General features: G+C 34.6%; 1 protein-coding gene across 1 annotated transcript in view; it reads left to right on the plus strand.

The window, feature by feature from the left end:
* The window catches only part of LOC122523955 (mucin-5AC), a 31,932-nt gene extending 6,470 nt beyond the window's left edge, over positions 1 to 25,462 (plus strand). Inside the window, exons 2-3 of the mRNA XM_043645951.1 lie at positions 13,149 to 13,257; positions 21,266 to 25,462. Coding sequence (XP_043501886.1) covers positions 13,149 to 13,257; positions 21,266 to 23,811 — 2,655 coding nt within the window. The 3' untranslated portion in view covers positions 23,812 to 25,462. The remainder of the gene's footprint in view (positions 1 to 13,148; positions 13,258 to 21,265) is intronic.
* Positions 25,463 to 27,774: the final 2,312 nt, after the last annotated feature.

A 27,774-nucleotide genomic window follows, 5' to 3' on the forward strand; every position in this document is an offset into this window, starting at 1 on the left:
GAAAGAAAGAAACGATGAGAGTAGTATGTGATAGGCATTTGAAACGTTTCAAATGTTACAACGAGATTCGTATCAATTTTCAGCAGGTTTTAATCTAAAAAAAACTAAAAGAGAATATAAAAATTGTTTGAAAAAGAAAAGAAAAAAAACAGTACATGAAATACGAAAAAAAGAAGTTAAATGTAATTTCATTTCGATGTTAGATTTTTTACGATTCGCAACTCGATAAAATTATTATTCGTTCGAGTTTAAAGAATTAATTGGGAAATTAGAAAAAAAAAGAAAAAATAGGAAAAATCTCTCAATGTTTCGTTTGATTTTTATTTTTTAATTTGTTTTTCTTTTTTTTTTTTTCTTTCACTCTTCGAACACGTTGCTAATCTATTCGCACGAAATGCGAATATTCGAGATGGAGAAAGAATTTTAAAAAGAATTAAATATACAATATTATATATACATATACTCGTAGTATTTACACGTAAAAAACTCGAAGGGTATGGGCAGAAATGAAAATGTGGGTCTAAGGGTGAAAAACGATGAAGAAATATCGAGAGAGAAAATTCAACGCGAGACAACCGGAAATTATATGAGACGATGATGGGGGTGTGGGGGGGAGAAAAATACGAAAATGGGCTTCGATAAGAAAATTAATAATCGTTCCTGGTGATATTTGTAGCCAAGGGAAATATCGATCATTAAATGTGTTTTTGTCGTAAAATGTATTATTGTAGTTTTAGATTAATGACGATTGGAATGGAAAGAACGCGTAAAAGCAAACGTTCCATTCGTTTGTTAGTTTCTATTACGTTTCTAGGGCCGACAAAAGGGATCGTTGAAAATGCACCCAGAGATTAATATTGCTTCTCTATCTGTTAACGTCACATTCTCCAGACGTTTACGCGAAAGAATTTTATCGATGGGAGGAAAAAGGAAAAAGGTACAGAGAAAGGTTTTTTTCTTTAGATGAAAATTTGACAGAATTATTAATACGAAATATTGTTGGAAAGTAAAAGAAGAAGAAGAAGAAGAGGAAGAAGAAGGTTAATCAACTAGAAAGAATTTTCAATCGGAACGAATATTTCTGTCCTTCGTTTCGTATTCTATCGCAAACTTATCGAAAAGGAAAAAAAGAACTTTGAGAAAGGATAGTAAAGTGAAATATTAAATCACATTGAATATCTATAGTAAAAACGTATGTTAGATTTGTCCCTTTAAAACAAATTTTAAACGACCTATCCCGTACGAATAAATGTCACTAGGAATCCTAGGAATCCTAGGAATAGAACATTTCTTTTTCTCTTTTACCAATAACTTTTGATAATGTTCGATAAGATTCGTCATTTATCGATTCGAACGGTAAGAATAAAAGAATAAAAGAATAATAATAATAATATATGTGTATATAAAGTTTGTGATTGGAAACGAATAATCATGTAAGAGCACCATCGGAACGTAAGCGTAACTTATTTCATAGTATTGATGCCGCTCACGGGAGCCCCGTAACTTTCGTCATTTCTCCAATCAGACCGCGGGACCACCTAGAAAAAGAAACGGAGATTGAAAAATAAAAAAAGAAATAATAAAAGAAAAAAAAATATCCCCGTATATATATATCGTAGGAAAGAGAGAGAGAGTACGCATGTAAATCATGACCCGTATTCGGAACACGATCGGTACATGTAGAAAATTTTTCAACGTCTCTTCACGAAATTTTAAGGATTCGATTTCATGGGAGGGAGGGAGGGAGGTAGAAAAGTAAAAAGTAATAATAGAAAGAAAAAAAAAAGAAAATCTCTTTTTTTTTCGACGTTTAATTTTAATAACTAAAAGAAGAACATTTTTCCCTTTTCGAGGGAAATTACAAATTGTAGTAAAAAGAAAAAGAATAAAAAGGAAGACAAAATTGCATTGTTTCCCGTTTAACTTCATTATAGACGAACCCCGATTTTACCTTTTTTCTTCTTTTCCTTTTTTTTTACATTTTTCTCCTATCTCTCTCCCTTATTCTATTTTTTTGCTTTGTTTTTTCTCCCTTTTTTTCCTTGTTTAATCGTAAGTACCTGTTTTCGCCATTATTAGAGGATTACTGCATGGGGTTCCCGTTATACGTCTGGTTTGCTCCTCGGAATAATTGAGCAGAATTCTCTTTTGTACGCGTTCGCTTCATCCATTGTGACTTCATTTACGACTACGTCGGTCAAAAGTAGTCGTTCATATTTAAAGAAGAGAAGCACACGAGAGAGAAAGTCTATCATCTAAAAATTAAGGTCTTTCGGGCGCGTTCTCTGAGGTATATAGTACATATATTAAATTCTCTGGGAACCGTAGGAAGTGTTATCATTATTATTTCACACATATATATATATATGTATGTATGTATTATTATCTATCGATCTTTTATTCCGTCCTTTTTCTTTTTTCTCTCTTTTTCTATTCACCCTCCCTTCGATATTTTTTTTATCGAAAGAAAATGTATTCCCGCGCGTTCGAGTTTAACGAAGTCGCGTAATCACCGAAGTATAATCGACACGTTTCGCCGGCTGTTACATTTTTTCCACCCTACCTTCCCCTTTTATTTTCATGAATTTAAAACACCCAATCAGGATTGATACAGACATTGTACTTCCCAATTTTCATTCTTTTTCAAATTGAAATACATACATAGAGGTGATAATCATTCGTACTTTTTATTAAACGATATAACCAACGATCCTTATATAATTCCCATAAAAATTCGTTCATCTCAAGATAGAAAATATTTTGACACTACACTAATTTACCCTTAGTGTAAAATTCAAACGAATTATTATTAACAATCTCAGTTATTCGCGTATTTATTATATTCTTTTCATTAAATTATCATTTACAACAATTCTTTTTCTCTCGTTAATTTTCTTCGATGGGGGGTGGGGTGGGGGTGGGGGGAATTGAGACAATGACAACACAACAACGACACAACTTCGTAACACGACGAAGACGACGAAGGACCGACAACTTTTTCTTACTTTTGCTTGGACTTTTGTTGCTCGTGTGCCAGTTCCTCTTCTCTCTGTTGGGTGTACAACATTCGTGGGACTGCGTATCGGTACGGTTTCGCATGAGCGTACACATTCCATAAAGCCCTGCACGACGGTACGATGAAAATTTCATCGCACGCGAGAGAAGAGGACCGGGCCCGACGGCCTGCATACGTAATACACCTTCTTAGCTAATATAGGCCAGTGTTTTGGGGCCGTGGGTTCCCTTGTGGCCCCCTTTACGGGCACTTGCTACCTCCTCCAGGGGCGGATTACAAAATACTATTTTCCTTATTTCCTTCCCTACTCTACTCTTCCCGTTCCCTTTTATCTACACCTTTTTTTCCTCTTAATATCATATTTTTTTTATCATTTCTCTTCTCTCTCTCTTTCTCTTTAATCATCTAAAAAATTCAACAAACTTGACACTTTCTTTTTCAGAGCACGCTCATTAATTAATATATCACGATTCTTGAACGATTTTGAACCAAAAATAATCTAATGTTCAATATATATATTACACGGGTTATTTTCTTTTCGATTTCACCGTTAACCAATGGAGACTTTAAAAAACTGTCGGTAATCAATCGATTTCAATATTGACGATACTAACAAACGTGACTTATTAGAAACGATAGGGTAACACAAAAGTAGGTATAATAATAAAAGAATAAATTTTAATATTATTTTGTTTCCTTCGTCGTTGCTCGGATATATAAATGAATTTACAATATACTTCTTATCGATCATTAATACCCAAATTAACCAAACATAATTTCTTTCATTTTTCCGAGTAAAAGGGGTATACATGATGATCATTGCTGAGAAGTAATTCCTTGGAAAGAAAAAAAAAAGAAAAAGAAAGAAAAAGAGAGATAGAGAGAGAATAAGAGAGAGAATAAGAGAGAGAGAGAGAGAGAGAGAAGAAAAAGAAGGAAGTTTAAAGAGTCGTTATTTTGGAGATAATAGAAGGTTGAAAGGAACGTCCTCGTTAGCGGAATACTCGTTGGTTGGAGGAGATTCATCGAAGCGATTACACTCGGATCCTCTTCGACGTTGAATTCGTAACCTCCGAACGAGAGAAAAAGAGAGAAAAAGATACAGAAAGAGAGAGAGAGAGAGAAAGAGAGATTGAGAAAGAGAGAAAGACCACTTTCATTCACGATCGAGTCGTTTCGTTCGAAAGACCGGATATCGAAGGCATACGTCGACGTGGACGTTACGCATAAATTCCCATAGTCCCCATGCTTTTCGAACGAGCTCTCACATACACTTATACACAGAGTAACCTTGCGTGTGGTCCACGCAAGAATCGAGAGAAGGAGATAAAGTGAAACCACGGGGCCACGCTGTCTCGTGGTTCGGGTTCGATCTCAGGGCCGCTTAACTTTTAAACGAATACCTTTTTATTACTTCTTTTCTTTTTCTTTTTCTTCTTCTTCTTCTTGTTCTCGGTTTACCAGAACTTCTCTTTATTTTATGCGTCGAGTAATATCTTTTCTTTAAACCACCACCACCCACCACCACCCCATTCGTTTATCACGATATTCATTTGCGATTATCGATTATTTGAACAAAATTACTTTTTTTCTCACCCTCGATTATTTTCAACGACCAAAAATCGTGCCAGGTCTTGCGGTAGATTATGGAAAATTGCTAGGGGAGGAAACATATTTCTAACAGACACGGTTAAGCTTGGGGGGGGACAGGGGAGGGGGTGGACCGAGCGCGTGTTTGTAAGAGACAAATAATATAATTAAATGATAAAATTAAATCAAGAGTGTTCTCGTTTTTCCGAACGAAATGAAGATGGGCGAGTGTATATAATTACTAACAGCACGAAAAATAGAATGAGATGGAACACTGAGCAGCTTCCAGCTCGCTCTAGATATCACTAAAATGAAAATGTAAATAAAAGACGACCCTTTCTCTCTCTCTCTCTCTCTCTCTCTCCTTCCCTTTCTTTCTTTCTTTCTTTCTGTCATATCTTTTGCCTCATGACACTGACTTTTTTAAAGTTCAAAGATTCAGCGAACGTGACTTAAAGGAAGAAGAAGAATCTCGCGAGTGTCGCTATTAAAAGCTTTATTGTCGCGGCACAATACCTTTTGAGCGAGTATTACGAACAAGAAGAAGTAGAAGTAGAAGTAGATGTGGAAGTAGAAGAAGAAACGTAAGCTCGGAACTAGGTAGTGCGAACACACACTCCGGCACGATTTTATATACCCTATATATACTTTTACTTATATATATATAAATGTATGTAAGTGTGTGTATTTGTATTATATCCAAGAACGAGCTTCTTCTACCTGCGTATATATCTCTGGGGAGCATTATTTTCCACCCCGCGGGAGCTATTATGTAAAATGTTTCGCGTACGCGGAACCGTAAAGTCGAGTGGCCTTAATTCTGAAACATCGTGCATAATTAAAGCTCTTCGAGCCGGTTTGACTTGATATAAATATAAAGCTACCTTTGGTCTTCGTCACATTTCTCATCATCCTCATCCTCATATTTTTAATCATCAATCAAAATTCCATTGACTTCCTATAATAATAATAATCGATTATCATCACGACATTTCGTTTCATTCGATGATTATTAACCCTTAGCAGCCACATTTCAACTTAATGTAACCTAGTTACCGTACATTGGTCACCCCGTGTGGTTTCTAAAGGTTAACAACAAGAAAATCGTCAATTTTTATTTCTTATTATTATCGTATCGAAATTCATTACGCTCTGTTCTACTGTATCGTAATTTAACGTTTCAAGATTGCAAAGGTACCAAAATGAGTTTCCTGGGAGCACGAATTGTACACCATGAATTGTACTATAGCCATTTAATCTAATGAATCATAGTAAGGTACATGTAGTAGAACGAAGTGGTCACTGTCAGCTGACCGTACGACGATTTTCCAATGTTTATTCTTAAAAGCACCGATGGGACGAAACTTAAACTACTATTATATTTTAAACCTGTTAATCAAGGTAGTGTTATAGTTTCTCATTAGAACAGGACAATTAAATCAATTGTTTCTTATAATATTAAATAATGTAATTTGAAGTATCTTATATTCTCTTTCATCAATTCATTCATTTTTATCCCAACGTTCTTTTTTATCTTCATTGAAAACCTAACTGCCGTTTTATCTTTTTAATGAAAAGAAATTTCACGCATTCACGTTGAACGACGATCCTGGCACGGTTTAACGGGTTAATACTCAATTGATTGGACTCTGCGGGTATCTCCTACGTTAACGCAACTTGTTTATACGTAATTCTGCATTTCTGCGTGTTACCTCTTTAGAGAAATTAGTCATGGTCTCGTGTTCGAACAGTAATGAGGTAAACGGGGATTCAGGAAACAAGTGAAACCATTTACAAGTGTCCTTAAACATCTCCCCGTTCCGTTCCGTTCCGTTCCGTGTTTCGTGTTTCCTTTTGAAAATGATGGTAATTGCCAGTTACTTTTTACGAAATTAGGTGGTAGCTGATAATTTTCAACGTTTCAAATGTCTATTATATATAAGCGTGTGCTTTTTGATTTAAAATACCTCGTGAACACCTATCTGTCTAACTTTTTTCTATCTTCTTTTTTTTTTATTCTTCTTCTTTTTGTTAGAACATAAAAAATAATCGTAGAGACTTTTAACACGCATAGGACACATATTGCACGCATACACACACACACACACGTGCTCGTAGATATAGGATGTTTAGTATAAGAATCTCTAATGGATACGCATGATCGACCACTTCTTCTTCTTCTTTATGTTTTTATCGATCAAAATCGCCCGAGGTTATTCTCAACCATAATTTCTTATTGATCAACGATATCCCACGTTTTTATACAATCGTTATTTCGTTCGAAAGAAAAAGAAAAAAAGAAAAAAGAAGAAGAAGTCGATTGTCTTACATTAGATCGATCATGATAAATAAATTGATCGAGTAAAAGGTTGGTTGGTTGGTTGGTTGGTTATTCATTGATGATCACGATCGATAAAAAAGATAGATCAAAAAAAAAGAAATGGTGATAACTTCGGAGAAATAACGAAAGTCGATCAGCGATGATCGATCTTACATGTCGATATTAAAATCGATCGAACGTTAAGAAAGACTAAAGTGGTCTCTCTATGTTATATTGGGTTTGTATATATATATGTGTGTGTGTGTGTGTGTGTGTGTGTTTTGCGTGATAGACGGCGAGGTAATAACTTTCTAACGATGTAAACTATAATTACATATATATATATCGTGTGTGTGTGTGTGTGTGTGCTTGTCTAGTCGAGAAGGTGCTTTCGTTCCGTGAGTTTTTCTCAAGATACGACCTTGTCTTGTTCATCCTCGAATAATATTATCTATAAGGGGGTTCACGCGTACTCGTTCTCATCAAAATCGAACTCAAGTGAGAGTTCTTTTTGTTTAATTCTCTTGGTGTATTTTTTATATTATTTTATTTTATTTTATTATATTTTTATTATATATATTTTTTATTATATTTATTATATTTTATTATATTTATTATATTTTTTATTTTATTTTATTTTTCTCTTTATTAATATGTTTTCTTTTGATTCTCCTCAAGTTATCTTATTTTCAATCTATTAAATATAAATATATAATATATCGATGAATAATTATGAAATACGATATATGCGTTTTTCAATCGTGTGTGTGTAAGTCACAAATTTATGCAAATTTTATATACAATATAAATATATATACGTATACATGATTTATTTTAATTAAACATTGTTACAAAGGATATATCAAATTAATTATACGCAGACGTTTATTTTATGGTCTTCAACTCTTTCCTCGTGATAAATTTATGCTAATGCGTGTTGTTATATCTTCTTTAATTGTAAATAAGAGACAAGTTTGATAACTCAGTTTGCTGAATAGTTCATACGTTGAAAATGTTTCGCGGATGTCTTTGATGTTAGCTTGTAAAGATAAAAAAGAAATATATATATATATATTTTAATGTCATTAGCATGAAACAAATTGAAGATTTTTTTTTTCCTTAATAAAATCAAAGTAGGACGATCGTATGGATGTTTATAGCTATAGGTTCGAATCGTTCAAACGACTATATGTATATGAAAAATTTGTCTCCTTTTAATAATAACTCGTCGCAAAGAAAAAAGAAATGAATAATAATAATAATAATAATTAGAAGAAGAAGACGAAGAAGAAGATGAAGAAGAATAAGGTTCTCCTATCACCCATCAAGATTAATTACGAACGGATATGGCTTAGGTTAACGATCGAATTTGCATACAAGCATGTTCGATGATGTATAATCAACACTAGACCGACCTCGGGAACGCGCTAATTGCTAAATAACGTTCCGTGTAATTGATCTTCGTGTCACGATGTACCTACGACAACGATTCCCCAGGTTAGGATGATGAGTCCGTATATCTCCATACTTTCTCTCTATACTCATTGCATTTTCTTTTTTCTTGTGTGTTTTTTTTTTCTTTCCTAAGTCGCCATTGAACGTGTTTATATAAGCGTGCAATTAAAACTTAACTTTTCCTTCCTACTTAATTACGCGAAAGATAGTCACTTTCAACTTGACAATCAATGCTCGTTGTTTAAAATTCATATTATTATTCTATACCATATACGTATATGTGTACGTATATATATATATTCTAAGAATTAATTTATCACATTGATTTTATACCCCTAATTTTATTTTCCTTCTTTAAACAACGTTTTATCTTAATACGTTTCACATATTCTCTTCTTCTTTTTTTTTGTTTTTTGTTTTTTTTTTTAAATAATAAAACGTTATTAGGATTCTCCTTAATCATCGTTGGTATACTATCGATAATTTCCGTCATACCTACTTTCTCCCTCGGGCTCGTCCTTGATAAGCGGAAATGCGATTGCACGTGGCGGTTAATTATCAATTAACGGTCGTTTACTGCCTAAGGGTATAAACCTATCAGACGTTGTTCTACGTGTAGAACGCTATGCGATACTTATCTCCGGGCGTTAACTCGTTCCTACGTTCGTAAGAATTTCAAACAAGACAAATCATTTTCGTGATATTCCATTTGTAAATGGTTAATCCGTATAAGTGTTTTGTCTAATGTAATATAAAATAATATCTAGTAACTTTCATCGAGATAAAATGAAAAAATAGATACAAAATCGGTGCGAATGAATTTATCCGATATCGACGTTTATTCGTCCACTCATTCATTCATTCATTCGTTTATTTATTTCTTTATTTCTTTATTTATTGCGTACAATGATAGGTATCACGTTGCTCGTATGATACGAAAATATCGTATTACGCGAGAAATAAAAGTAGAAAAAAAAAAAACAAGAAAATAGAAATAGTGTAATAAAATTTCAAATGATAATACAGAATGTAGTGTAGAAGCGTACGAATTTGTGAAATATTTCGAATTTGAATATAACCAATAAGATTGAGCGCCGGGTGTTTGTTAGTACGAAATAAAACGTTTTCGTATTAAAAAATATAAACGCGCAGGGGTTTATACTCGAGTACGTGCATACATGACCCATATATTCGGCAATGTTTCTCGCGTTTTAACAACTTTATTAAATTCGCGAAGTCGTGTCAAGGGCCTTCATAAAGATCATCTTCAAATTTACAAAAAGTACTCGTACCCGTATCCTGTATACCTTCTCGCATACAGACGCGTGTCACGACCTTTCTCATTATTAAATCTTCATTAAGATTTTTTTTCCTCGCAAACGCACACTCGGTACTTTCGCATTGAATAGGGGGAAAAAAGAAAAAAAAAGAAAAAAATTACGGAATAATGGTCAAAACTCGACGAACCGATCCGTTCGACCCTGATTCGATGTTCAAGGTCGATGCTGCTGGCCGATTATCAAGGCGGCTTCGTACAAAGTCGGCAAAACTCTTTGCCCGGTTGGTTCTTCGGCTGGTTGGTTGGATGGTTGGTTGGTTGGACCCGCCAACTCGTTCTCTCTTTGGGAATTTTCGTTGGTGAGAGAGAAGAGATCGTTCGCCCGGAGCACTGTCTACCGTTAATGTTCCTCCACAAGACGTCCTCCTCTTCCTCCTCCTCCTCCCTTTCTTCCTTCTTCTCTTCCTCCTTTTCTTCCTCTTGCAAATAGGACGAAAACGAGCACTGTATCTCAAGCTTCCCTAGTACTCCTTATCTTTCTCCTATTATTTTAACATGATCAATCTGAGAAACCTCTTAGAATACATTAATTTTAGTTACATATACCAACATATAGATTTATCTTAACTCATCAGTCATCTACTGTGATAATTATTAGATAATATTAACCTCGTTAACGATATCAAAACTTTTCCATCAATCTTATTTCCCCTCCCACGAAGTATATTTTACTCGGTATATTTAACAATGTAATGGATATCCCAAGAACGAAATATTATAGAAAGAAAGACACCTTTTGACCCAGTTAAACGAACACAATTTTTCTTTCTAACAAGCTTTTGTGATATTTATTGTCAAAGGGTTCTTTCAGGGTAAAGAAAGAGAGAATAATTTTCTTTTCATTTGTCACGGATAATTCACGAAAATAATAAAAAGGGATGCGTTTGAGCGTTCACGTTCAACTTTATTAAACTTGATTTCAACTTTGAAGGTTTCAATCGTCGATATTTATCGATAAAAGAAATTATGAGAGCGAGAGAGAGAGAGAGAGAGAGAGAGAAAACAATCGTCTTTATGAATGGTTAGAATCCGTTCGCACTGAAACATGGTGAAAGTATCATCGTCGTATGGGTCATCGGCATCAGCGACATAGAAAAATTGAGTTTACAGATGACATTTGCATGATCGTCAAAGTTTTAACCATTTCGGGTTGCTTTTATCCAATACCTTCTCAGACGTTTTTTCTGCGATCATCATGATCATCATCGACGAGATGAAATAAGACAGGATACGATACGGATACGATACGGATACGATAAAGAACCCCCGGGCTAGTATCTCGAAATTATCAAATTAATCCATGGAAAAGGAATTGTCGATTAAATTAACATATAAAATCAATGAACATATTATAAATATCACTTTCAGCTTGAATAAATAAATGTTTTTTTTCTCTTCTCCTTCTTCTTCTTCTTTTTTTTATTTCTTTTTTCTTTTTTTTATTGCGAGACGTTCGATCGATCGTTTAATTATTTACGCGCTGGGAGAAGAAACTTTCATATATTTCTTTTTTATTTTGTTTCTCTCTTTCTCTTTCTCTCTCTTTCTTCTTCTCTTTTCTTTCTTCTTTTTTTATCTCAACTAAAGCTTCATATCGCTTACCTTCGGAGCCATCTAAGATACAGGGGGACCCAAGAGCTTTTATCGTAAAGTGGAAATAGAAAACCTTAGAAAGGATGATTCGCGCCGAGAATTTCTCGCAAAGACTTTGAGATACGCCTTTCTCAGTTGTGTAACTTTATCTTCCGTGTTGTCCTTTTCTTCTTCTTCTTCTTCTTCTTCTTCTTCTTTTTTTTCTTTTTCTTTCTATCTACTTTGACAGAATCATCCTTTAATTAGATAGCGGTTATTTCAAGTCGTAAAATAATAATCGTTCAAATTGTTGATTTTGATTTGTTTCTTTTAATTGGAAGAGACTTTATAATGGTGTTTTTTCTTTTTCTTTTTTTTTGAAAAATAATAAGAATAAAAAATAGTAAAAGAAACACGTCGTAGATTTCAATCGTGGGAACGTAATTTAACGTACGTTGGTCGCGTAGGTTGTTCGGTTAGGTTGTTCGCTTAGGATAGGTCACGACCCCATCCTCCTTCTCCCCTCCCACTTCCTCCTCCCTTTTCGCACGTAAAATTATCCGCTTTGCGGATAAGCATCCAAGAATATTCGAGGTGTTGGAAGAAAATGCTTGCTTCTTTTTGTTGGTTTGTTGAACGAGACTAAGAATAGGGGGGGGGGGTTAGAAGGGGAAATGGTTTGGTAGCAGTTAACGTTGCTCTTTATGACTCATTTTACGAGATACCCTACAATACGCTTCCTTTTGGAAGCTCGTAAAAGGAGAAGACAACGGCATAATCCGCCACCGTATATTACGTTTTGTATATTCGTATATCGTACGAAACCACCGTGTCTGTCTGATTGTGAATTTCTTCGTTTGTATTTGGTAAAAGGAAATCGCGTTGTTAAAGCGAACCTATGTGAAACCCGAGTCTCCAAGAATTATCTATTTATCTATAACGTGATAACTGAGAATTTCATTCGTTGGAATAAAAAATTTAATTAAAACTTTGATAATCGTAAAGATTATTGATAAGACGATAATGTGACTAATAAAAATGACGATAAATTGAGAAAATAATAATTCAATGAATAAATAAAAGATATATATATAATTTTTAACTTTGATAATTGGTTGAACAGTTTTTATTTATTTTTCTTCTTCTTCTTCTTCTACTTTTCGAACGACTCGGTAAATCAATTATTTCGTATCGATTTCTCGACTTCTTGGTATCAATTTCTTTTTTCCTTTAACATTCGATATAGTCAGCCGAAGTACCCTTCGTTTAAACGCAAAGAAAAATGAAATAAAAAAGAAAATAAATTTAAAAGGAAGAAAAAGAGAGAAGTAAAAGAAAAGAAAGAAGTAAACGAAAAGAAAGGTGTATTGAAGTTGTATCCCCCTGGCAAACGTTTGTAATGATTCGTTCATCGGATACCCCCCATTCGTTTTCGCACGTTCAAGATCGAGTTCCTAACGTTGCTCCTTGATGGATCGATCATCGTCACCTCGTTGGTTCGAGTCGATAAAAAAGAAAAAAAAAAAGAAAAGAAAGGAAAAGAAAAGATGAACTTCGTTACGAGAGAGAGAGAGAGAGAGAGAGAGAGAGAGAGAGAGAGAAAGAAAAGAAACCTCGGTCGGTTCTTTCTCTTCGTTTATTCTTATTTATTTTTCTTTTCTAAATGAAGGGGGAGAAAAAAGTAAAAAAGAATATAAAATAATTAACAGATAATAAAGAATAAAGTTGTGCATCGTCGAAACAATAGTTTCGTTAATTGTTATAAGCTCGCGATGATTTATTTAATTAAAAAAAATAAAATATTATTGTAATCCTTTTTCTAATCCTTCCTTATGTATTCTTGTATCTGTTTTCAGACGATGTTAAAAGGATCTACGGACGTATCCAGGTGGTTGCTTTTAACCGGACTTCTTTGTTGCGTCGCCTGTCAGAGCTTACCGTCGTCGTCCTTTGAAAATAAAACCGGTGAGTGTGAGGGTGAAAGGGGGGTAATCTCCGAACGAGCTTTTCCATTTTTTCCCACGATTGACATATAATAAGTACGGAAGAAATAATAAAAACGTAACGAGTAAAAATAAATAAGATGAAATAATGTAATAATTATACGATTTTAATATGTCTATCTAGAATTGGGAGAATTTTTTGCTATAATATGATTTCTAGGTTATGTTCAATTGAGTTTAGAATCTTCGAACGAATTTTTCCATTTTTTTTCTCTACGATTAACATATAATAAGTGTGAAAGAAATAATAAAAACGTAAGGATGATAAATAATTAGACAAAATAATATAATAATATAATAATTACACATTTTTATTTTATTTTTTTTTTTAATGCCGATCTAGAATTGGGAAAATATTTTGCTATAATATGATTTTGAGGTTATGATCGATTCAGTTTAGAAATAATCGAACCATTAATGTCGCATTTGTTCGTTTAATATTTTCTTCTTTCTTTTTCTTGATTTCTTTTATTTCTTTCTTTATTTCTTACTTTTTCGTTGATTTAATAGAGAAAACCGGTAACGCTCGGTAATTCCATCGAGATGCCGCGAACGTTTTCACTTTCTCGAGATTTATTTAGCCGGTGCAATGGCAAAGGACTAAAAGAACTAAGGACTAAAGAACGATTTATCACTGGCGTTTCGTTGTTCGCCAGCAAGAAAGGAGAGCTAAGACCGTCTTGGGATTTGCCAGCTCTTATCTATACTCTTGCATCTCAATTCGTTGTTCTCTCTTTATATCTTTCTCTCTCTCTTGATTTCTTTCTCTTTAGGTCAAGGCATTCGTGTAAAAGGGTCTTCCACGTAACGATACTATACATCCAACCACGAAATAGTATCTTGAAATTTTGAATGCTTTTACCGAAAACGTTTCAATTTGAACTAGAGAAAAGAAAAAAAAATACATTGGGTCTATTTGAAATTCGAAAGAATTTATAGTTCGCGAGCGTACGTTTGAGAAAAATAACAAAACCAATTTGCACGAGTAATCTTGATAAAAATGCAATAGTATGAGAGAAAAATAAATAGAAAAAGAAATGGAGCAGCAATATTACCGTGGGTGCGCGCGCGTTTCCGTTTCCGACTATAAGACGACAATTTGGAAAATGACGTTGGAGAAGAAGAAGAAGAAGAAGAAGAAGAAGAAGGTTGCGCGTCGAGGGATGATGGTCTATGAAAAAGGGTTGATAAAAATTCTCACGACTAAACGGAATGAAGGAAAAAGTAAAAATAAGAAGTAAAAATGATAGAAGAAAAAAATAGGGGAGCAAAGGAAAAAAAGAACACGAAAATAAAAAAAGGTAATAAAAAAAAAAAGGGCAAGGTCGATAACACCGGCGGCCTCGATTTCGTTCGATTGCCGTGGCGATTTCGCGAATTCTTCGAGCGTAAAGTAGATTTCAAAATGCCAATCTCAGGATCGACTCGCGAAACTGTAAAAAAGTTAATCGAAAACTGTGCCTCTGCGTTTTCTACGTACACTACTATATATGTACGTGTGTGTATATATATATATATATATAGGAGGAAGAATCATGGGGGTCGCAATTTTATTCTACCTTCTCGGGACTCGTTTGTCACTCCTCTTTGGTAAAAGAGAGGGTGGGTGAGATTGAAAAATGGCTTATTAAGGAAGAGGAGGATACGAACGTGTGCTGCCTTGATTAAAATACGGATCGATCCGTCTTAATCTCGTAAGACAGGATTTTACAATATAAAAGCGCCGAATAAATGAGAAGTTTGGAAAATTTCAAAGATCTTTAAATGATTAAATTTGACGCTCGACAAAATGTAATATTTAGTTTTGTTTCTATTTTTAATTAATAATCCAAAGACGATAATAGAGTCAATATTTAAGAATCGATAAAAATGATCGAACGATCGTGTTAGATCGTTAATCGTTTTGTTTTTTTTTGTGTTTTTTCCTATTCATTTTAATAACAATATAATTATGCTAGAAGTACGAAAGCGTAACTTATGTTATACTTTTATGTATGATAAAGTTATTACTATGTAAGTGATGCATTATTCAAAAGTATTACGTTGCAATAACCGTATTTTATTGTATGTATATATATATATATATAAAGCTACGTGATAAGATTTATCCTCGTTTAAAACTTACCACTTTAAAAACTTCGGTAAAGAACAAAGCTCGATACGTTGAACTTTTTGAGAGTTACTTAGAGATTACTCTTTTCCTTTTTCCGATATTCTCGTAGGAAACAATATTAGTTATTTGCTTTTAATCGCATCAATAACAACTCACTATGAGATCCGAACACTGTGGGGGGTAGACGGGAGGGGTAAAAAATTAATTTGAAAATAATGTAATACGATTTTTTCTTTTTTCTTTTTTTTGTTTCTCTCTGGAAATTTTAATAATCTTTCGATCCTATCGATCGTGAGACAAGTGTCACATATGTGTTAAAGTGTGTGTATGCGTATATACGATGGGTCAGTGGGTCAAACTACTCGATGCTAAAGGAACACTCTTGTCGATTACGCGCAACACACATTTGAAAACTCGATGGTGTTACACGTTTTATCTCGCTTACGTTTTCGATATAGAAATATATGATATATAAATAAATATATATATATATAGGTGTATATATGTTTCTATGAAAAATCATACGCGAGTAGTAAAAGTAAGTATAATCGTCACGAACGAGATTTTAATGCCTTCGGCTGGGAGAACGCGTTTTATGAAATATGAACGGTTTATACACGTCGAAAAAAAAAACAAAGGCCTTTTAGGTTATGTTTGAAGGGAACACGTTAAAAGCGTGACATACAATATGTAGTCTGACCGATGGGAATTACGAACTAAATGAAAAGTGTGACCCAAAGTAACGTTTCGTGCTATGACTCTATCTTCATATTATTTTCCATAGTTATAATTGAATGAAACAACCTGTCTAAAATTACTTTTACTCGAAACGAATTATTTGAAATTTTCTATTTTTGTTAATAGAATTATATCTATTATTAAAATCATTGATTTTATATTAATTCAAGAATATGTGTGTACATCGAATCGTAACAATCCTTATAAGAAGATTCGTTCTGGTCAGTCTAATGGCGTTTAGATATGACGTAGTAGTTTCGAACGAACGAACGAATGAACGGTGTTGCATTCTATCAGGAAATTAGAGATTGGTTGACAAGTTAAAATGGCGGCGAAACAAAAGAAACGAGTATGCTCGCACACTTCAAAGTATCTATTGACATACTCTTCTTTACGTAGTCTCAACCCTGGCAACGCGTTGTTCTACTTTCTAGTGACAACGGTTCGGTAGAAAAAAGTAAAAGAAAATAAGGTAGTGGTGCCTTTAACACGACTAAACTCGCACCGTTGAACTTTGCTTTTAATATCTCGCGCTAGTGTTCGTTCGGTGCATGGCACTGCACTAGGTAGAGATGGTAGCCAAGCAAGCTTCTTTAGACAAATTCACGCCACCTTTTTTTTCCTTTCTCTCTCCTAGCTTTGAAAATACTTTAGAAGGCTAACATAGTCGTACGGTTAACGTGACAGCATAAAGCTTAAGAACGACGTAGAAAAACTAGCTCCTTTTGTGCATTGTCATTTGAAGAGATAAACATTGCTAAGAAAGTTAGACATTTTATCATCATTTTTTTTCCATTGTATATAAGATTTTCTTTCGGTCTCTTTTCAGTTTTTTTTTTGTATTAAAACTTTTGCACGTAAAAATAAAATAAATAATATTTATATATAATCATCGTAATATTAATAAAAAAAAAGAAATATGTTAATATATCATTGAAAAATGAAATAATATTTATTTTGATAATATTAGAACATACTTATAAAATAAATAGGATAAATAGGATTAACAAGTCGTAAGTTTATTTTATTAATTCGTTATAGACTTGATTATCAAAGTTGATATAAACCAGTTGACTGGATAGTTTATGAGACATGACCACGAACGAACACGTGGACGATGGAGATAGAATATGAAGAAGAACATGGTAACACCGACAGAACTGACGAGACTAACTCTGAGCTCTTAACCCTAATGAATCTTTACTCAGTTGTCGACGGACGTCGGAGTTTCCTTGAAAATAGTTCACCGTATGTGTACGCTAACACACACACACACACACACAAGTATAGCTGGGGTATATATCGTGGGACACGAATCTAACTTGCTTTCATCTTAAAGAACTAACCGTAAAATAATACGAGTACAATGAGAACGAAGAGAGAAAGAGAGAGAGAGAGAGAGAAATCAAGCATTAAGTTTCATCATTAATTAATTAACGCTTTCGCTTAACCAACGATCAAAGGATAATAAATAATAAATACGGGAAAGGTTGGGAAAATCATTTTCACGAGCTGCTTCGTACAATTACGGTGTTTCACAGGTTATATAGTTGGATTATATTATAACGTGGTTATTTTTTCCCCTTTTTTTTTCTTTTTTAGGTCACGATACTTATACTCAGATTTGTATTTTTTTTCTTTTTAGATTTAAATGTAACGCGAGGAAGAATGAGAAGAAAAAAATAATATAAACGATTAAGTTCAATCATTAATTCATTTTCGTATTCCTCGTAGAGTTTCACTTTAGTGAATATATATTTAACAAGTAAAGTATCTCTTATATCCTACTATTTGAGCACACATGGTTAATTAAATTGGTATCAGTTAGATCGTTTGTTTTACTATGACAATTTATCTTATTTCTACGAGAAGAAAACTTCAGTTAATACGTCAATTAATTTTATTATACAAGCATGCAACTTGAATGAACGTTTTCATAGATAGTTAAATAAACCTTTTTCTCTCTCTCTCTCTATCTCTCTCTCTCTCTCTCATAGAAAATTGTTTTCGAATAATCCGTAAATTCTTGACAAGAAATAAAATAAACGAAGTAAAGGATAGTAGAGCAAACTGGAGAGTTGAGTTGGTCTAGGAAACGGAAATGTTGTACATAAGAGAGTAGTGCATGGATTGAAGATACTGGGTGAGGGTGAGGGGGTGGTGGAATAGCCGTGTTCGGTCGGTCGTGTGTGTGTTCATGTGCAACTACGTTTGTATTGCACGACACGTGTATTTATGCGAGATGACTCGAGTGCTGGCGCCTGCGGCTCGTTCTGTCCTCCTGGGATATTCAAGTACGCTCACCTCTTTGTGTGAGCACACGTGTGTATACACCTTGGACGTTGCTTATATATATATATATATATATATACACCGATACGGGGGAAAACATTCATCCATCCGTTGTAATCAGAGAAGAAAAAACGAAAGAAAGGGTAGAACATGGCAAGACAAAAAGAATAATCTTTGCTAGGCGAGTAGAGTCTAGATAACAGAGAAAGGAAGAAAGAAAGAAGGAGTATGATTGTGTGTGTGTGTGTGTGTGTGTGTGTGTATGAGAAAGAGATAGAAAAGTGGGGGGGGGGGTGGAGAGGGAAAGACAAAAAAATATAGAATTCGAAATTAAAAAGCTTGCTAGATAGAAGGGTCGGACTGTTTACCTACTGTCTTCAAAATACCTACATTCATACGTTCATACATATAAAGATACACGTACTAACACCAAATATATATATGCTAAGGAAGGACAATACCCAGCTGAATAATACTTTTCTAGCACTTCCTATTTCGAAGCCTCATTTTCCTATGACTTTATCGATTCCCACTATGTCAAATGGGACACTTTCCGCATTAATTAAAATACATTTTTTTTTTATATCTATATTTCTATGTACAAAATGTAACTCTATAATTTTATATTGATTTATCAATACTGAATATTATTATGTTTTAGTCGTAGTATTTAATTACAGGTAACATGGCGAGGATCGATTACTTGCATATTTATGATGTTATTACTTTCCTTTGTCATATGCTTTCACATTCATATATCTATGTTCGGTGTAACGTTTCTAATGCATATTCGCATATATATGTATAGACATATATATACGTGAATATTCTATACATAACTAGTTCAAACGAAGCAACCCGACATATGGAAGTCAGTATGGAAAATTATAGTAGCACGTAAAATGATAAATTTACTGCGGATACTAACCATGTATTTCCTCGTAACTAACTTGATTTACAGATGATAACATCGAGGATTATTAAAAAGAAATTACGAAGGATTGAGATCAAATCTTTACAAAATCATGACATTTCTTTTTTTTTTCAATAATTACTATTATCCTTATTTAGTGGATTTCAATTTGAAAACACAACAGAGATTCTAAAGGAGATAAAAGGATCAACGTAAGTATTAGTATGAAGTGTTGTTGATGATCAGGCAAATGGATAATATAACAAGCATTGTTGAGTAACCAAAACCGAATTTGTTTGCGCATGCACGAGCTATAACAGTTTGCATCTGACATATGTATAACAATGGACGGTCCAGAATAGAAACATTGATTGGCTCGATAATGTCAGAGAAAATGCGTGACCCCGTAGTTGAATGTTCTCTCTTAATGGACCCCCCATATATGCGTTTATTGCTTGTCTCTCTGTTGAATATAATGTCATTTTGCGAGCAAATCGACCTATGAATTTTCAACGAGCTTACATTAAGTTTGATGGTATACGTAATGAGCGTGACTAATGTACACGTAGTGAACTTTCCCTCGATTCGGAGGGAGAGTTTGCTTATGAATGAACATTTCTCGAATATAAGATATTTACAAAACATATAATAATAATAATATTAATCAAATACAAATTGGAAAAATACGATTATAGAATATTCAATGAAATCCTTGTCAAATATTATAATATTTGTTCGAAAAACTTCATAGGATTTAAAATAATCGAAAAAAAAGAAGTAGAAATTTTCTAAATGAGAATAAGATAAAAATCAAATTGATTTAGTATTTTCGTAGTTAGCTTGAATCGTTTGAAAGATTTCATTGAAAGGTTCAACAAGTTGGCTGTCCCGCGAACGGAGAACTTGTTATAAGAGGAATATGAGTAACGATGAGCGTGTGAAAGGGGTGGTTGGTAGTAGATAGGGCCGGTGGTTGCCGATGACAGGCAATGTTTGTTCGTAAATCACGCGGAGAGCAAGATGATTACCACGACCGAAGTTGTAGAAGATGAGAGAAAGAGAGAGAGAGAGATAGAGAGAGTGAGTAAGTGAGTGAGTGAGCACGCGAAATTTGGAGAATAGCAATCACGTTTTAAAGTAACTGATCGTTAAAGACGCCATGTTGTCTGATGCGTCTCAATTAAATGTAATTTTCGTCGACAGTGTAGTACGTTTATTCGTCCATTTCTTCGAGGTCCTATTCGTTCGCGTGAAAAGGCGGTTGTTTGTTTTGTTCTTACGGTGAAAGGGTGCCATCGGCTTCTCTCATCTCGCATAGCCAGTCTTCTCTTTCTTTTATCGTCGATGCATCAACGCTGTACTCCGAGTACCTACCTACCTGTCATGTTCTCCACGCTTCCTCACCTCGAACGAAACACTCTGTACGATGTTACGTGTATGCCCATATTACTGTCTTTTATGGTGAATTGCAACTTTGTAACAGGGTCCCTTCTTTGACTGCTCGAGACTGATAGCTTGCACTTGTGACACTTGTTAACGATTACCCCTTAGGCCACGCATTTGTATATAGATAAACACACATGCATACATGCATACATACATACACACAGACGAATATTCGACGTGGATGATTACGTCGTTTCTATGTATAAACGCGTAAATTTATACGATAGTTTATCTTCGATTTTCGTCATACTACTCGACGAATTATGAAGTAGGATAAAAGCTCATAAATTTATGCGAGTTGCGAGAAATCGTTATGCCGATAACATAATCGTTGTAAATCAAACTTCGCGATATAACTACGATGTTTTCTAAATAGAAATATACAGGATAGAAGCGAGATACTTATCGTTCGAGTATTGTACCGTTTCAGGCTAACGATAATAACTTGGTGAATCCCTTTGTTCGCAGATACCAATGACAGCAAACCACGAGTTTTCTCCCCAAGGATGGACTACGACGAATGGACGCCTCTTGGACGAGGAGATCCATTAAAGAACAATCCTACTTTCGATTACGTTCCACCAGTGTTGGATCGTGTTCAATATTGGTTGGATTCTCACACAACCGAAGCATCAGCTAAACGTGATATTTTGGTGCTCGGAGTAACGGCGAAGAAAACAAGTCCCAAAATACCCGAGCAATTCTTGAAATTTGTCGATGGCCCAAAGTTTACCAGAACGAATCAGGACAACACTTACAGGAATGATTTCACCGGTAGTAGTGGTGCCGAACCACCTAAAGTTTTACGTACTACTAACTTTAGAAATGGTCTTGTCGACTATAGAAATCAGAATAGGATTCAAGCAGCGAGCTATTATCCCAGTCCATATTATAATCAAAAGACTAAACCTTATACAATGATGTTACCACCGCCAGTGGTTCAGAAACAAATCGAACCCTCGACAGCTTTCAACGGTATATTGTCGAAAGAAAAAATCACCGGTTACGTTGAACCATCTCAACAATTAAGCACGCAAACCGAAGAGGGTCCGGTACTTCAAGATCCTCAATATTACGGAATACCATCCAAGAATTATAACCAACATCATTCTCCTTCGTTGCAACCCTCGAGACCGCAATATCTTCAAACCCCTTCGAAATTACCAACGAAGGGTGTGGGTATTTCTCAAATCGAAACCATTAAAAACGTGTACACGCCTTTCCCCTCGACAAAACCAAGATACGATGTTACCACTACTCCCTCGGTATCCTTTGAAAAGTCCAATCTTATTTATCAATCGACTCAAACTATCTCAGGTGGGTGGTTGGCTAATAATGGACCCACTTCAACCCTTCCTGATGTAAATCAAGTTACATGGCAAACGCCCGATCATTCTCGAGATCATTACGATACCGATCATCACGTGGCAGCTTCGTCCAATCACGAGGTCGTTATTGGTCAAAATGCAAACATAATTGTAGACGGTGAGAATAACGAGAACGAAGAGGTTGTCGTTGGTGAAAAGAGTACACCTCCTTTCGATATTTTATCCTCGTCTTCTCCAATAATATCTTCCGAAACGATGCCCTCGAATTCAACTTTTAACTTTGATACGAAAATCGAAGAAAACGACGAAGAATCGTCGGACAAGACTTCTCCTAAAATGCACATTGTCGTGGCCAATTCACCTTCCACTATTGATCTCGAGGCACAGAATAAAACTCCTGTTGCTGTTATCATGCCAACCAACTATATCAATAAACATAATCAAACGATCTCAACCGAATCACCCGTAGTCTCGACGAACGTTTCGGAAAACTTGACTTCGGAAATGGAAAAAGTTCAGCAATCGTCGAAAACCCAAATTCAAACAAATACGATGACAAGTTCGTTTACTTTCGCATACGATCCGTCTACACCAACGTCGACGCCGAATAGAATGATTTCTCATCAGCATCATCAAATTCCTCATCAATCTGTACAATTATCCATGACACCTTCTAGACATATGAATAATCCAACGCATATGTTTGGATCGGGTCAGTCTATTTCGTCGATGCATTCTCTGACAAGACCTAATAATAATCACGGTATGATGCACTTCATTGGCAGTATGCGTCCGAATGTTGGTTTTCGGCCACCACCGCCTATGACCATGTCGCATATGGCACCGCACATGTCGCATATGCACGCACCAGCGTTGAAGGGTATGGTTGGTCCAACAAGTAGCATCGATCAAACACATCCACGACCACCGCAAATGCAGTCAGGATTTCCAGGCTCCTCGTACACAAGTCTCCCAGCACCTACTACGTTAACTCTGCAAACTGTCGAAGGGGAAGATGAAATGGGCAATCGCTATCAATCCAATAGTCCTCCTGAGATGACAACAACATCGACGTCCTCCGTATTGACGTCCACTGTACCGTTTATGGAACTATCTTCCAGTACCAGTACGAAGAATTCCGAAGGGGAGGAGCCCAATCAATCATCTTTAGCAATACTTTTTGCCGATGAGGAAAGTTCAAAAAATAAACCGACGATTAAACCGGAATCTACCACTGCTATACCACCGCAAACAACAACGGTGCCCAGTTTGACAACCGATCCAATATTTTCACATTACAAACAACCGGCCAAACCTATCAAAGGTCCGATGTATCTAATTATTCAAGGCCATTCTAAAGTTAAAACATATAAACCGACGATCAACAAACACGGTGTACCGGTTAATAATGAAATTGTGGATAATATTACGGAGAGACCTTTGTCGAAATTCGAACAACTGATCATTGAAAATACGAAGAACGGTAAGGTAGATAAGACCGCGGAGGAGAAGAAAAAATTAGAAGAAAAGATTCGTGCTGAAAAACGTGCATCCACCAGCCAAGATAGTTTGATGAGTCTCGTGGAAAGCGGATTAGGTAGTTTTACCGTACCGCACTCCTCTTCTGTCACAGAGACAGAGCATTTCGGTAATTCTGTGACCACTGTTGAGGTTAATGGTAATTAAATCGTATCTATATAATAGATTTCCTTATTCCGATCAGGGAGGACCAACCGATTAACCCCCAACTACAATGATCACGATCATAGATGAGTGTTTCTTTTTATGTACTGCGAGAGGTTCAATAGAACAGAGAAGAACAACAAAAATTCATTCTGCGGTCTAATTGACTAAACTTCTGGTAGAATGTATTCACATTTACGATTAGTTACAGACAAATAGAAGATGTTGGAAGACGTGAAGTGTAATTGTAATAGTTTAAACAAGATTAGGTATCAGGTTTTAATAGATACTCGAAGCAAAGTCATTACTAGTGTGGATAAAGAAATATTCGCGATATATATAGCTGAGATATATATTATAATCTTTCTCATGATTCCACTTTGAACGATTAAAGCGTGCCAATTACAAATGTGCCAGTATACATGTGTTACACATCATTACATATATAAAGTAATCGATCGTAAGGTAGAACGTGTTTGACTTGTGTTATACGTATTATTCAATTTTTCCGTTATTTTCATTGTATTTCTTCTTCCCTCGTCATAGATTTAAATGATCATAAAAATTTAGCTGATATATATTATATATATTATTTATAAATATTTTGTTATTTATGTTTAATACAAATAATGTATTTAATCATTTTCTTTTTATCTTTTTATCTTTGAATTTTTCTCTTCTCATTAGTTCGATCGTTTTGTACATTTCGTTTACCTAATTGCATTTATTATTATTATTATTATTATTATTATTATTATTTCGTGAGAATAATTTAGCGCATCTTTCGATAAATGTAAGAAATCTCGTCGATATACGATTACGTGAAGCTCGTTTACACAGACTTCATTCTAGTATTATATTTATTGAATTATAAAAGAAAATCACATTCTAGGATCTTAAGTAAGGATTTCTTATGCCTAACGATGTGCGAAAAAAATCATTGTTGTTCTTTTATGAATTTTATAGATTATAAAAAACATTTTAGCTAGTAGCAGCGAGATTATTCAACGTTTTCGAGGTTCCATTTAAAAAAGGAATGACAATTGTCGTAATTAACTTAATATTAACACTAGTCTTATACATTTAACAGTTACCAAACATATCGCAAAACGTTATACTAACATCAAATATATCGTATTATACTTAATACGTAGAAATAATTCGATTAAACGTATTAATTATATATATTAATATATGACACACATATACGTATTTATGTAAATTATATATACATGTACTTGCTGTTTAGTGTGATATACACGCACACACGCGTACACGAATATTACATGCATTGACACGTAAAGTTAGCTCAAATCGATCCTTTGGACGCGCTGTTGTTTTTATTTTTATTTTTATTTTTATTTTTATTTTTTTATTTTTCTTCGCTCATCATGTCTTTGTTAGAATGCATTTAGAACAAAAAAAAATATTAAGTGACCACGCGCACACGTATGAGAGAACAAATAAATAAATAAATGAATAAACACAAAAAATGAACAACGTAGTAATTATAAGCATAGTATTTCGCATCTAGATATATAATATATTGCTCTAGAAAATGTATATTACGTTTATGTATGATATTTGTACCTGAAGTTCGCACGTTATGTTGAGATCATTTTGTTTATTGAATAAAATATCGCATTATCGAGTATATATGATATATATATATATATAAATATATACGCTCTGGTTATATGATTTATAAAACGTGCAACAAAAGTGCATCTCGTTTGTTTCTTATATTATTTCTTATAAATAATTATAAATGAATATAAAAACGAAATGATACAAAAATAAAAATAAATAAAAATACAAACGAAAAGTACGATAGCGCCGCACTTCGATTGTTTCGAATTCATTTCAATCAAAAACGCTTTTATCGTCGAATAAAAAGATATCGATTCTTTTTATTTACCCCTCAACCCTTTGCCAACCCCCTTCCCCTCGTTAAAGTTAAATAGCTCGGACGCATTGCGCGCAAGTTTACGAGCTGTATTTCTTCTTCCTATTTTTTACTTGCTCTGTTTAATTTATTTTTTTTTTCTTCTTTTTTTTATTATTTTATTTTCCCATTTGTAATTACCTGTCACTGTAGTAGTAGTAGTAGTAGTAGGACAAAGATATTGCATTGTGCGTGATTAACGGAAACAGTGTTCCGGACAACAAATAACGTACGTAGTAACGTATTGGTCAGCTATAGGCATTGGCAACGATTAATGGTAACTTTTTACTACCACTCTAAAACATTCAAAAGGGTATTTAAATAAAGCAGGATTTGTTCCTGGTGCGGTGGTGCCATTTCGATTGGCCGTAATTGAAGTGCTCAAATCCGCGTAGAAAATGACAAATTCTGCAATTCGGCTTGATTACGCTTGCAGTTTCCCCGTTACGTATCGAAGTGTGCAATCATTCTCCTGCACCCCAGTTAACCCCCTCACACTCACACTGTTATCACAACTTCCCCCACCATCGTGCTACTTCGATAGCGTGACACGAAATCAATTGACGTAAGCCACGCTGCGAATACGTAATTACATCGTGAAAAATATAACAGATCACCTTGATGGTTGGTCCTGATGATATTTTTTCTCAACAAATATACGCTGCTTGTTCTTTTTATTTTTCTATTATTATTATTACACGTATCTACGTAATCTTTTGAAAAAAGAAAACAAATCGAATGAAAAAATATAAATCGATTTAAAAAGGAAAGAAGAGGGATAAGTATCGTGAAAATTACATTGAATTTATTTCATTTAAAATAATGTGCTGCGAAATAACTAATAAACTCATTGTTTTTTCATTTTGTCATCTTTTTTTGACTGTCCATAATGGCTGCTTCTTTTCATCATCGTATTTTTTACATATGTATTCTCGAACTGATGTTTTTTTTTGCAGTGTGAGTGTGTGTGTGAGATTCGTTATATTGAAAATGTATTATTTTATTTACTTCGTTTTCTATACATCTTTTATTTTAATCACAAAAAAACGGACAGATTTTTCCGGTATACCTAATATATACCGCGAGGGTTTTTAAATGCGTTAAAGAAAAATAATATAAAAGGATAAATAAGATGAAGTAAGAACATTGAGATCTGTTTTTCGTCGAAAAATCGTGCGTACCGAAAACGTCAATCAACCAAGCGAACTCGTCGACTCCAGTATTACCGGACGCCGTTTGGACCTGTCAACGTACGGCCCAAACAAATGTTTCATTGTTCGCCGACATTTAATTACGCGTACGAATCCGCAAAAGGATTGAGTTGGAGAGATGGAAGATCGGGGGAGGGAGAGAGGGAGGGTTAAAGAATACGAGAGTAGAGTAGAGTAAAGTTGAGAGGAGAGAAGAATATCGAGGGGGGGAATATAAAAAAGGACAATTGTGGTGGGGGGAGGGAGGGGGGTTGCGTGTGGTGTCTCCTCCGAGCCGTCGGGGTTGCATCGAAAGCACGAATTTAAGGCTAATTTATGGTGTAATTTAGTTTCAATGTCGGCAGCATAAATCTTCCGACGGTGGACAGGGGCCCGGGCCCTGGGATTGGGGAAAAAAAAGTCGGCACCAAACACAAAGTTCTCCAAACGGACGGGGGTGGTGGGGGACGAGGAAGAAGACCCAGCTACGGTTTACTTTTTATTTTATTTAATCGATTTCTCTCTCTCTCTCTCTCTTATTCTCTCTTATTTTCTGTCTCCTTATCCTTCTTTTTTTTTTACTCACGCGTCATTTTATTTTGCTTTACGATTTGTCGATGACAAACGACAACGATTATCATTCAAATTAATCTTTAACGGATTGTAAAGTTTGTTGTTTATTCTCCTTTTTTTTTACAGGTCAGGCCCAAAAATTTGTCCAAATGTTAGACAAATTCATATCTCGTTCTAATCTAGTTCGATGATATTCTAGGGTAGGCTTATTAATTGTAAATGTTACACATTCTCGAACGTTAATAAATTTCTTTGAGT

The sequence above is a fragment of the Polistes fuscatus genome, unplaced genomic scaffold (assembly GCF_010416935.1).
Source record: "Polistes fuscatus isolate 324 unplaced genomic scaffold, CU_Pfus_HIC Scaffold10, whole genome shotgun sequence".
Taxonomy (NCBI): domain Eukaryota; kingdom Metazoa; phylum Arthropoda; class Insecta; order Hymenoptera; family Vespidae; genus Polistes; species Polistes fuscatus.